Source organism: Symsagittifera roscoffensis, chromosome 7 (assembly GCF_963678635.1).
Source record: "Symsagittifera roscoffensis chromosome 7, txSymRosc1.1, whole genome shotgun sequence".
NCBI classification, from domain to species: domain Eukaryota; kingdom Metazoa; phylum Xenacoelomorpha; order Acoela; family Convolutidae; genus Symsagittifera; species Symsagittifera roscoffensis.
This window is the reverse complement of record NC_087068.1, coordinates 48,828,898-48,841,868: the sequence shown is the minus strand read 5'-3', so window position 1 is coordinate 48,841,868 and position 12,971 is coordinate 48,828,898. Positions and strand designations below refer to the sequence as shown.

Here is a 12,971-nt window from a genome sequence, read left to right as displayed (position 1 = left end):
TGACCTTTAGAGTTTGCCTTCTTTTTAGCAATGGAAATGCACTGAACTTGAAAAGAAATCACAAGTCAAACCGCGAAAAGTCAAAAATGAGCGCGAACAAATTTTAAAAATTTTTCTTGACAAAAAAAACGAAAGAAATCACCAAGACCTATATAAGCGTACTCACTACGTTCCTTACTCTTCTACGTTCAAATAATTGAAAAAACTACATCTGCAAAAACTTCATGATTGTATAGAAAGAAGTTCAAAAACATCCTAAAAAACAATTGAAAATTGCTTACCGAGCTGCAACAAATTTTGAAACGAACTAATTTTGTGTCCAACAAATTTTGGATCGAAACAATATCGAGCCAAAAACAACTGTTTTCATAAAAACTTCATTAGGTTTTAATACCCATTCAACCTGAAACACATAATCGCATGTGAATATATTTGCCCTCGAAGTTATGCAGCATAAGTTGACTGAGCCGATATAACATAAACTACAACTGTTCAAATAATTTAAAAAGTAACGAAAAAAGATGAAAAAAAAAACAAAATCAGACTTGGTAATATTCATAGGTACTGAACTTTCAGTTGTAGTAAGAAAAGTATTTTTATTGGAACAAAACACATGCTCTAAAAAATACGCCAATTAAAACACTATCACATAAAATAGGGGTTTAAAAAAACGAGAAATGAACCGACAAAAAGTAGGACGAAAACCACGAAGCCGAAAAAAATTGTGAAACTTTTGAAAAAATAATTACATCATGGAGCGGTCTTTACCTAATTATTACTTAAATGAAGGACTTTTATTTGAATTTACAAGAAATTGAGCATGTCAGATGAAAGAGTCGGGGAGATGAAATGAGTTCTGTGGATAAAGTTAATAATTCAAAAACGTCTAGTACCCAATTGCAATACCATTGCTTATGGCAAGTGAAAAAATGCGTTTTCGGAAAACATTAGAGCATTTTAAGAGCAAAAAAATTATCAGACCTATATGAGTCTGAGCCACGTAAATAGACTATTAAAAACTGAGTTCGAGGACTCTTAATAACAAACCAATCATATTACATGAAGTAATGGGACGACATTCATTTTGCCGACAAAAAAAATCAACTTCCTTCTGCAACATTTATGTTTCCAAAAATCGGTACCATAGAAAAAAAAAGAAAATTGTGCATCAAATGCTTTAGATTTCACAAGTAGAAATATGCTAAGCCTACGCCGTTCACAACTGTTTATTTTATAGATTTAATTTAGGACAGTTAAAATCAAGAAAAATCAAAAACAACAACAAAACTATGCATTTACGAGTCTGTATTGTAGCGCACTTGTATGGAGTCTCGCAACTCATCGTACGTCTCTAACATCTGTAAGTCCTCCTCCATGGCCTGATCTGGAGGCTGCATATGGGGTGCCACCACCTGGCCCACACTCGAATTGTCAAACGTGACCAGAGGGTGATCTGCATCTTCAGCACTGGTCTGTGCTCCGTCAAACGATATTGCAACTCCACTATCATGCTGCGAGGAAGCCACATATTCTGTCTCGTTGGTGTTCGATTGTTCCGTTATCACTTGCGGACTATTAATGTCCATCATATCTGGCTGCTGGGAATGTTGCTGATGGTGTTGTCGCATCGCTTGGTGTTCGAAGAAAGCACGCTTCTGCTCGTACATGTTATGTACGAAGTGGCACATCTGAGTGACATCTGTGATCTTCATGGGATTCGTGGGGAACTGTGAGTTGGGTCTTGCAGTTGGGAACTGTTCCGTTGGAGCCAAGTGTAGTGTAAGGGGTCTCTGTACAAAACGAACAAACGCCGGACTCAGTTCTATGCAGTCTCTGAAGAGGTCTACTCTGGCGAACACGTACAGACCCAGTCTTGCTCTGGACATGGCCACCACCAGACGTCTGACATCCCGTAAGTGTCCCACTGATCTGGTTCTGGTCAACGACAGTAAAATATAGTCGTTTTGCTGGCCCTGATATTTGTCAACAGTCTCGACCTTGTGAGGAGCTCCTATCAAAGGATTTTGAGCACACTTCTTCATGACCACATCATTCAGTAACATACGCTGCCCGTTATACTGGGTTAATATAGTAATCTTTTCAGCTGGGTATCCAATTAGTCTCATGTATATGTAAGTGGCAACAACGAACTCAGCCTCGGCGAGGTTCTGGAAGAAATGAGGAGCCGGCTCCGTCTCTCCCAACCCGTTCAGTTCTCCTACGTTGATTGCCTGGTAGTCGAAACAGAAGCCGGCATTCGCCCTTGTGAACTCCGGTCTGAGCTGGACATGAGGTAGGTTACCCAGGGTCTCGTATCGCCAGCTGTAGAGTTGAGCGAGAGAAGCTCTTGCTCTCCCTTGCGCGTCCAGTGTGACTGTTGGCACGTTCAACTTGATAAGTCTAGTGAATAGAGATTGCTCCATGTTTGAATACTTAGCAAAACTCATGTTCTTAACAGTTGGCGGCAGCTGGTTGTGGTCTCCAATCATGATCCAGCGCTTGAGTCTGTTGCGACCGTCCTTCTCTTTCTGCAGCATCAGAGGAATAAACGTCTCTATCTCCAAGATCTGTCCCGCTTCCTCCATCAGCACATTGTCGTACTGGAAACCAAACTGCACCAGATCCCTCCGTTTAAGCGCCGCATGAGTGCAAGTCATTGCAATGATCTTGGCCTCTTTGACTAAGAGATACTTGGACCTCTCGGATCCGGTGCGGAGCAACTCGAACGCCCTATATTCTTCCAACTTGGTGAAAATTGTCTTGATATGTCTCCAACATCCCTCTGCTATATCCAAATCTTTCTCAACACTCTCTGCTGTGAACAATGGCTGAGGTGCAGTGGAAAAGAAACCGTGGAAGGGGAAAAGGTCAATCACGTCTCTGCTAGTGACATGGCCTTCTTTTGACGTTCCGCCGCCTACTTTTCCCCAGTACTGCTCCCAGCGAGAGACCACCTGAAACAACGCACATATTATATTCCGCGCAGTGGTCGAATAAAAGATTGCATTACCAGCTATTAATTCAAAGCAAAATCATTAATACACGCGCTGAAACCATTGAATTCATTGTAAGCTTGAAAAATAACGAACAAATTTGATTCCAATTTGCGCCGGATTCAGTGAGTTTTACAAGAAGTTTTATCATAAGCCAAGAAAATTTAAATAGGGGCTTCTGAACAAAGCTCATTCGAATAAAATTTTTTCCTATTATACAGCTACTTGTCTGCAGTTTTTCAGCTGCTTGTCTGCAGTTTTTCGCTGAGCCTTCGATTTACCATTTCGAAATTTTGAAGCAACTATTTTGTTCCGGGCACAGGATATCAACAATCAACAATTTTGTCATTTTTGTTGCCATTTGATTGGATAAACTCACGTTTATGTTTGAATATTTTATATCTACAGACAATCAAAACATAGCCAACAAACAGTTGGAAAAGAGTTATGGAACAAGCAAACAGAAAAAACACCGACATTTTGTGAATTTCAAAGAGAAAAAAATATGGCCTTAAAGCTCTTGGAACTTCTAGACCAATTTATGATTGACTCTTTTTTGATAAAATTAACCCAATTTGAGAAAACTGGATCAAAAAGTAAACAATTTAATTCGCTGGGAAATCTGATAATAAAATTCCATTTTCGAAGTTGATCCCGTTTTCAATGACCTTTACACTTTCGCTGTTCGATAGTGGAGTTTGCCTTCCTACTAACAAAGGAAATGAGCTGAACTAAAAAAAAAGAAATCAAAAGTCAAACTGTGAAAAAGTAAATTTGAGCCAGAACAAATTTTAAGACTTTCTAAAAATGGAGAAAAAAAAACATCGCGACCGCTATAAGAATCTGAACCACGTTCATCGATTCTTAAAAAAACCAACTAAATTTAAGAAGAGGGAGAGGAGGGGGTCGAATGTGTGTCACCTGGTGTAGGAAAAAATGTGCTGCTGTCTCGCAAGTGTATTCCACGTGACCAGCTGAGCTATTATTGGTGCCAGTACTTTTGCTGGTGGTTGCTTCCTGACTACTTGATTCCACTGGGTTGAGAGTGAGGAGACTCCTTTGCAGTCTGGACACTTCAGCCAGCAGTTGCAGTCTCTGCTGCAGGACGAAGTTCACTCTTCCATATCGACTGAAGTCCTTCTCCGTCTCCAGACTCTCTTCCCCGTGTCCCAATCGGAGACAGTGGCGCTCGTCGATGTCCAGAGCAATGATCTTCTCGAACAGCTGGTTGAGTGCCATGTTGCTGTGGGTGACTATGAGGGTTCTCTGGTGAGGCCAGTTGTGGTACAGGTTGGAGATGATCTGGACTGCCACATCTGTCTTTCCAGTTCCCGGGGGACCCACAATCATAGTCAGGCCAGGATGCATACCTACAAACACATCACGCAAACTTGAACTATTTTTTATTTATAAATGATTATTAGCTGAATAGAAAACACAACAATAATTAACATAGAAACACTGAACCCAACAGCGATCACTAAACCAGAGCAGGTGAAGGTCAAAATAAAATTCGGGAGAGGTACCTGACTTGATGGCCTCTATCTGTGTGGGTGTGAATCTGATCGCATTCTTCTTGGGAGCGTCGAAGGGGAAGGGTCCCCTGTTAGGAATCACGTGGGGATCCACTTCCACTACACTCTCCATTTCCATCTCCGTATTTTTCCTCTCATCTTCAGTCCCCGTTCCTTCTACTGTTTCCTTGTCATCTTCTCCTGTCTCCTTACTCAGCTGTTTGAATCGAAGTCTGAAGGGAGGTATCATCTGATCCCTACTTACTTGTCTCCTCAATTGCACTCTACAGTTGGGGAACCCATGCACCAGGTGCTCATAGTCCAAAAAAGTGTCATTGAAGTCTAACCAGCCATCGTCGTCCTCATCTCCGCCCGTGGTGTGACCCAGTACATGTGGCATATTAGAGTAGTGCGCAGATGCTGGATCCCCGTAGCCCAGTATGATGTCATGCAGCCACTCTGGCACACTGAACTCACTGTTCATCAGATCTCGAATGGTCTCAAGCACTGCTTTGAAGTTGTTCACTTTTGGACTTCGTCGGAATATCACATTGAAGGTTTCATACACATCCTCCTCCCCATTTTCGTGGTTCTCCATGTCTATCTGGTATTGACAAGGATCCATTAGTACACGAAACGTCCGCTGGTCCCCTTTGAACTTCACTGGCTGGTCTGGGAAGTCCTCGATCAGTTTGCCTTCGTCGTCCAACTTGCCCTCGAACTCGATGCCCCTCACGTATACCACTCCGAATCTTGTCTGGAAATCGGCTTCATTGTCTAAATTCTGGACTGAATCGTTAGAGGGCCGCAACGTCAACAAAAAACCAGTATCGAATCTTCTCAGGTTTTCCCATTCCTCTTTCAGCTCTGGTCGCATGGAAAGTGTTACAGTCACGTGACCGGATACTTTAGCAGGATGTGCCTCTCCTAGTCGCGGCTGGGTGACTTCAAAGCGGGTGAAATTAGTGATGGGCATACCAAATTTAGCCCAGCCCCCGAAGTTGACTTCCTGGGTATCCCTAGTATGCCATGGCTTTAGCCGAGACACTACATCTTCAAGCTCTTCCCGTATCTCGTAAGCGGCCTCCAGCCTGAACAGGTGGAAATTGCGCAGAAGATAATCGTGCAGTGTCAAAAACTGCAAATTAAGTTTGGGCAAAGCTAGGCAGTGCTTGCCATCATAGAAGCTCATTGGGATGACGTTCTCATCCCACAGCAATTCTTCCGTGGGGTATAGTGGCATATTATTGATCTTCTGCAACTGGGTAAGTCTCTTCTCGTGTCTACTTGTGATCATCTCCAACAGCAGTCGTTTATCGTAGCTACTCTTGCCGCCCTCTTGAGGCAGTGATTCTACCATATTCAACATCGCACAAACATGATGCAGTTTTTTACTGTTTAGAGGTCTAAAGTGCTTCATCAACATCTCTCGTGAGTCTATTCTTGACACACTGCTAGTGCAGAACTTGTGCAGCTCTGGATACAATTTGAACACAGACCTCTGCAACTCAGTGACTCGCCGGTAATGTCTGGACATCATTTCTTTCTGAGTAAGCGGATTGCCACTGTGGTCATCTATTTCGAAGGAGGCGTAGTACTTCAAGTACTGCAACATCTCACACAGCAAACTACAGTCTGGGTGTCCATTCAATTTAGACATTTCTAACCTTACTACAACTTGCTCATTGTCCAGAAGTGTATTGAAAAATCGCCTTGTAGGTAGAATGACTTCCATGTCAATCAAAAGCTCCAAAAATCTCTCGCAGTATTTTCTTTTTTCAACGTTCACTTCAGGTTCTCGTTCCATTTCGCTGACTAAGCCCACAAACTGTTGCAGCATTCGCTTCATGAAGTCCCTCCCCTTCTTGGCCTTGAGCAGAGCATCTTCGTCCAGCTTCTTGTCCGACTTCACCAGTGCTTTCCACAATTTCCTGCAAACACATTGCTTTACAAGTTGAACTTATACTCAGAATATGAACCTCTAGTAAAAAAAACGGGGAGGGGGTTTGGCGTGAATTGTAGGAAGTGGTAGGCGTAAAAATTTACTAGTATCTTAAAAGAAGGAAACAATAATCCACTTACATAGCCAATATATTAGAACAGCAAAATTCGAGTACCAAAACTTAGCTCAGGTTATACCCGAACTGGGCTTGAGAAAAAACTGTTTCTCAAAAGAATCGCTTGTAATTCCAAGCCCGATTCCCAATTTGAAGCAACGGCATTTTTGAGAGATGTAACTTGTAACTTATCTACACAGTACAAAGTCGAGCTTCCCACCATTTGATGAGTCGAAAGCCACAGTCAAAAAAAAAATTATAAATAAAAAAACTGCCTCTACTGAAAAACTTGACAAGTGGCTCTAAAAATGAATTTCATTTTGAAGAAAAATTGAAATACAGCTTCCAGTGTTGAATTATCATTCAGGCAAATTTATATAGCAAAACTTAAGCCAGCAATACTTGGGTAGCCGCCCGTAGAGCTATAAAAAAATAATTGTCATAAAAAGAATTTAGCTATAGTGTTTTTAAACTGGAAGTTTTTACATCGCCTCATCCCAAATCACTCGCCCGCTTAAAAAGCCAATTGATGCAAAAAGGCGTCTATGATGATATATCACCGGTTAAAACTATTTAAGCCAAAAAAAAACCTTACAGCGAAAAAAATGAAACTGGAAATATACTAAATGAGCTATAAAATTTTAAACTAACAGAAACAGATCTAAATGGCTCTCATTTTAATAGAATCTACATCAACTTCACGATGTGAAACTTAAGCCGAAAAAATCGACATTTTAGCTTGTAGACCGATATTTGAACTTTTCCGAAAAAACTGACAGCAACCAGTAGCTTAGCTTGAACTTTCAAAAACTTGAGCATGTCAGCACCTTAATGTAGCGCCAAAACGCCAAAATGGTACCATGTTCAATGTAGAAAACGACCAGATGATTGCTACGTGGCAATAACTGAGAATGTTTTTTTTTTTTCAAATTTTTTTTGCATGTTTTTCGACTTTTTGAAGTTTCTATTCCCAAGAGGGCGCTGAAAAACTTCGGAAACCAATTTTACTGGAGTAAAACAAAGTTGTTTGGGCTTGAATGAAAGTTTCACGGTTTATTCTTCTATAATAAGTCTCGCTCGCTTATTTGCTCGAAATTAGAACAAAGTCATTATCTCAAACACAATGCTCAATTGCAGTATTAACTCGTGCCTCTGAGCTGTTCCTTTATAATACCGAGCATCTTCTTCTGCAGCACCAGATTTCAGCTTTTGAAGTTCCGCTCCTTCACTTTTTTTAGCTGAAAACTAGTCTGACAACTGATTACCAACGAGACAAACTGTTCCTCCCATAGAATTTATCTATCACTGTTGCGTTCATATTTGCACTAGATACAGGCGTCATCTGGTTTCAGCAATTATATGACTTCAATAGCAGCTGTAGTCTTTAGTTCAGTGATCGAACACAGCAGTCATCAGCTCATCGAATCAGGGCAATGGAATCCTCTGCTTTGTCATTATGTCAAAAAGCGTTTACCGTTTTAAAAATTTATTTATTATCGGCTCTCTCTTCCTTGATGCGAGCTTCTGTTTACATAAAGCTAACCTTGATTTCGATTTTGGAAAATTCATGTTTGACAAACACTATCTAATTTTTTCATCAATATATTATTTAATTGAGCGAGACATTTCCAGTCATGTTTAGGCCAATTTTACATGTTCAAAAGTTATACGCTATCTCTACATGTTTTAGCTAAGTTACAGTCTATATTAGCATAGCTATCCTGCACAAATAGGTTTAAACTCTACTGCTAGCCTGTGGAATTTTATCTAGCATCGGTTTTGCGCCTCATCGCGTTGTTTTTATTTGAGCTCGCATATTTGAACTTAATCATGCTTTGCAATGTTTTATTTCACATTTATTTATGAAAACTGAAATCCGGGCTATTTTCAGCATTCGTTTTCATGATAGTTGGTGATATTTTCCGATACTAATCTCCATATTCGGCTAGACTTTCTGTTATTACTATTCTTGATTTTGGGCTTCAGTTTTTGTTTTGGACGCTGAATCATCTCTTGAACTTATTCACAAGTTACTGCTGCATGGACTGTTGGTTGTCCGTTGTCTGATATGCCTCTATCCTGACTTCTGTGTGTTATGGAGGCTATAGAGATATTGCACAGTTCGTAGAAGCAGTAACCGTAAGGTGAACAGGTTCGAAAAAAGTTAAATGAACCGGCTACGAGGGCATACGACTAGCAAGCTTTCAAGTCAACTTTAGTTTGGCCCGAAAACAAAATAATGTTACCAGTTTTAAATCTGTTGTATTGACAGCACAGGGCCATAAAAGGATGCGTAGTGTTTTCATGCTTAGGCCACTTTTTTGTTTATTAATTACACGATATCTCTAAATGCTGAAGTCTTCCTAATAATATCACTTTATGTTCAACAAATAGCTAATCAGTGATTTAATGTCATGTTATATTAATTGAATTTAACAGATTTTCCCACTAATTTAAAAAAAAAATCTAATTGCACTAATACTACTTTGTTTCATTCTCAGAAAAATTTTTGCGGTGAAGTCATCATTTTCATTTTTTTCCCAATATAAGGTTCGCATTTATTTGTTTCTATTTTGTTTAAAAATTCTATCTTTGAATCGAGTGTGGGTTAATAATTTTATCACGATGTTCCTCTGTATTGTTGAATTGGTACTTGTTTGAAAAATCAATGATACTCTTCAGAGAAACAACCGGTACCTTTTCAAATTCGAAAGAAAACTAACTTCGATTTTTCAATTTAAATTGATAATAAATTTTTTAGTTTTGACTAAACATCTCATTTTTTGCTAGCTTGCTTTGTTGAATCGCTTTAAATCTAAACCCATTTGATAGCGTCAAAAAACGCCAACCGATACTTGCTCGGTGTGGATAAAAATCTTTTTCTTTCCTTTTCGAGAAAATTTTTACCATCATTTGTTTAATCTAGGTTTGATTTATCATCTTCTTATGATCCCCACATTTTTGAGTGTTTATTCATTTTGAGTTATGACTTAAATTTTGAAAGTTAAAAACTGTTACTCTGAGTTTTGGAGAAAAATCTATAATCTTTTTAAGAAAAAAACATCAAAAAATCATGTTTTTTTTTAATCTTGATTGAGTGTCTTTTCTTATCATCTGTATCCGCGAACCAACCTTAATTCTAGATCATCATTTTGAAACAACGCCCGGTACTTTCTTCACTTTGAAGAAAAATTGGTTTTCATTTTTTTGCAAAAATACTTAGCACCCAAAAAACTAGAAAAAGTACCGTTTTGATTAACCATCTTATTCTTTTGTTGCTCTGCATTGATGGGTACGCTAAGTGACTAAGTAACTTTTTCAACTTGTAAATTAAGCATGCCTATCTTGAAAAATTATTTTTTTTTGGGATTTGGGAGATATAAAAATAACTAAACATAATCATGCAAAAAAAAAGTACGGTAGTTTTTGAGCATTTTTTAAATTATGTTTTATAAAGTGTCGTTTGACTAATTTTCTACATTGTCGTCAGTATTTTGGGCTTTACATGGGTTTTCACCTAAATTTTTTGTTAGAGCTTCTTTCGATCCAAAGCAGTTTTGATTCGAAATCACCAAATCGTATTCTCTGATGAACTTTGTTTCAAAAGTTTTTCTTGCTTATAATTTAATGGCTTGCGATCATTATTTAGAAGGCAAAACATGCTACACTGGATCGCTGGTTTATTATACTGACGTCATTTTAGAGATTTCACAATGACAATAGCTTCAGATAAGTATATAAAAAGCCGGACAATTTATTTCATTGGCCCCGTACGTTCACGCTCACACAAAATTATCACCGCAGCCATTCGAAAAGAATTAAACTCACCGGTAAATAAAAAAACAGTGAACTTACTTTAACTTGGGATTTCTATCCAGTTCCTCGTTAAGCTTCCCAGGGAGAAGATTTTCCCAAGATGCAAGCGATAGAAGTTTTTGAATTTCAAATCGGATGATGTCAACTTCAATGCTGTTCATACAGTGCATCAAAAACACTAGAAGAACTGATTTTTCCACTAAAGTTACTATGGAATTTTCGGCTAAACTGTAATCTAGAACAGCTTGGAAGAAGCCTTCAAATTGTGCTGGTGATGATACAAATACTGACCAAGCAGGATTCCGCTCTCGCCATTTTTCATTGACCATCATGACGATTGAAATTACGTGCTCTTTTGATGATCTCTGTGCGCAAAAATTTGGCCACAGATAATTTTCTAGATACTGTGAAAATTCAAGAAACATAATTTGGCTGGTTTTTTCATGACCTTGTAGTTCTTGGTAGTAAATATTCTGCACTACTTTGGGATTGAATGGCGGGAAAGCTTCCAAAGTTGGAGCCCAATTCTCTCGAGCGACTACTCCAACACGGTCGCTAACTAATTGCCTAACAGTCGGGAAGTATCTCCGTCCTTTTTTCGGTGGCCCTTTATCTTTGCTCATTTTGACATGGATATCTGAAAAAGTAGATACATTGAAAAACTATTGCTTTCTTTGTGAAGAATGATTTCCCCATTTAGTGAGCCCAATTGATTTAATACACAAGCTATTAAAGAGTTTTTGAATAATTTTTGCCAAAATTCGTATATCGTCCAGCAAAGATGAAGCGGCGCTTTTGCATGACTGTAGGGAATCGGAAGTGCTTTTAAGGAAAAGTCAAGATTAACACTTGAACTTATTTGAGAAATTATAGTCAAGTTTTTTATGACCATTAGGCAGTGGTGCCTCTTGTGGTCATTTCAAATGTTCATTCTTATCTCCGTTCGAATTCGTTCATGTCAATTCCATTCGCTTTCCAATGTTTGTCCAATTTCCACTTGAATTCGTCGATGGTCTTGCTTTGCACTTATGATGTCTGAGAACTGACATCATTAATTAACGATAATGACACTAAGTCAAACTACTTGTCAGGTGAAAGAAATTCGTTGTATGTAATTGTCAAGAATATATGACAAGCATATATAAACGAAGCTGAGAAGATGCATTATCTTGCTCAGCTTATATTAGCGATTTTAAAGAGGAAAAGGGGAAAACACGGGACAATCAGCAAAACTTTGATACTCCCGAAACCAGTTGGCGACCACTGAACAATAACCGACTCTCTAACCTGAAATATTTTAAAATTCAAATCGAATTTCTGTAAATAACTAAGACTAACTCATGGTGTATGACATATAGCACGATATATGATGATGGTGTATGACAAATGTTGAAATATGAATTTGTTTACTTCCGATTTAGCCATTGCAAGGACACTCGCCGTGATACCCGCACCGTACTACATGACTAACAAAAAAATAACATTTTACAAGCAAATTGAAATAAATTTTAAGAGGCCAGTGTAAATCAACTTCACATTTTAATTTTACACATTTTCACACAACACAATTATTCATAGCAATACTAAAGTATTAACGAAGAAATCAGAGAAAAACTCAAATAATTTCGATCTTTCCACGAAAGCTTACCAAAGATTGTCACGGCGTATTCTTCCTAAAATAAGAGACTTAGAGTAACTTTTGAACACAGAGGCGAAGCATAGCTAAACACCATTTGCGATTTAACACAAACAAAAAAAACATGTTGAAAAAAATTATGTTAGTCAAACATTTCTCGATGAAAAAGAACTAAGACGCAATTGCTTGACATTGAATGATTTCGCTATACTTATGCGGTACGAAAGTTTTGATTTTGATGTACTAAGCTCAAAACTATAATTAATTCTCTAATAATATAAGAGTAAAAAGATTTGAGATAATCAGTTTTATCAAGGAGATAAAATTTCTCTAACAAAAAAATTAAGGAGTTGCTACATCCGCGGGAATAATTAATCGAACCGGTTCTTCCAAATGAATTTTTCATCTCAGATTTGATTGTGTAAATTTAAGGATGTTTAAAAAAATTACTAAAAAACGGTCAAAAGACTTTCCAAAATCCATAACTTTTTTCTGAAAAAAGCAGGTTGTGGCCGCTTGAGCAGAAAAAAATTCAAAACCTGGTTTCGCGAGTGAACACAAATTGAGAATTGGCAGTAGTTTTCGAATACAGACAACAATTTTCGAAAAGAAAAACATTGAAATGTAACAGTCGTCCGCTTATGTCACATAAGAGGTTAAGAAAAATAGGCCCTATAACCATTGGCTCGAGGGTCAGAGGCACCACCTCTTTGAACCCCATTCTATCGGAGCCAATTCAGTTCGCTTAAGACATGGGATATCAAGATCGTATTACAGCTCAAAGGCTACTACCAAAATACCCCGCTCTCTAAAATAAAAATTTCCCCGCGGATAGGTTTCTAAATACCTAAAACACGAAACCGCCGTTTAAAACAGGGATGGAAACTCAAGTATACACTCAGTTTTTATAGGACAATGCACCTTTGATCCATTTCAGATAGATCGATCTCAAACC

At 38.4% G+C, this 12,971-nt stretch overlaps 2 protein-coding genes across 4 annotated transcripts in view; both read right to left on the bottom strand.

The window, feature by feature from the left end:
- Positions 1-12,971, bottom strand: part of LOC134851528 (la-related protein 1B-like) — a 424,232-nt gene that overhangs the window by 157,874 nt on the left and 253,387 nt on the right. The gene's annotated exons all lie outside the window — the stretch shown is intronic.
- Positions 1,226-11,013, bottom strand: LOC134851057 (RNA helicase aquarius-like). Its single transcript, XM_063866956.1, has 4 exons — positions 10,420-11,013; positions 4,520-6,438; positions 3,915-4,363; positions 1,226-2,954 (listed from the first exon to the last, which is right to left on the bottom strand). Exons 1-4 carry the CDS (start codon positions 11,001-11,003, stop codon positions 1,296-1,298), a joined length of 4,611 nt encoding a protein of 1,536 aa, XP_063723026.1. The 5' UTR covers positions 11,004-11,013; the 3' UTR covers positions 1,226-1,295.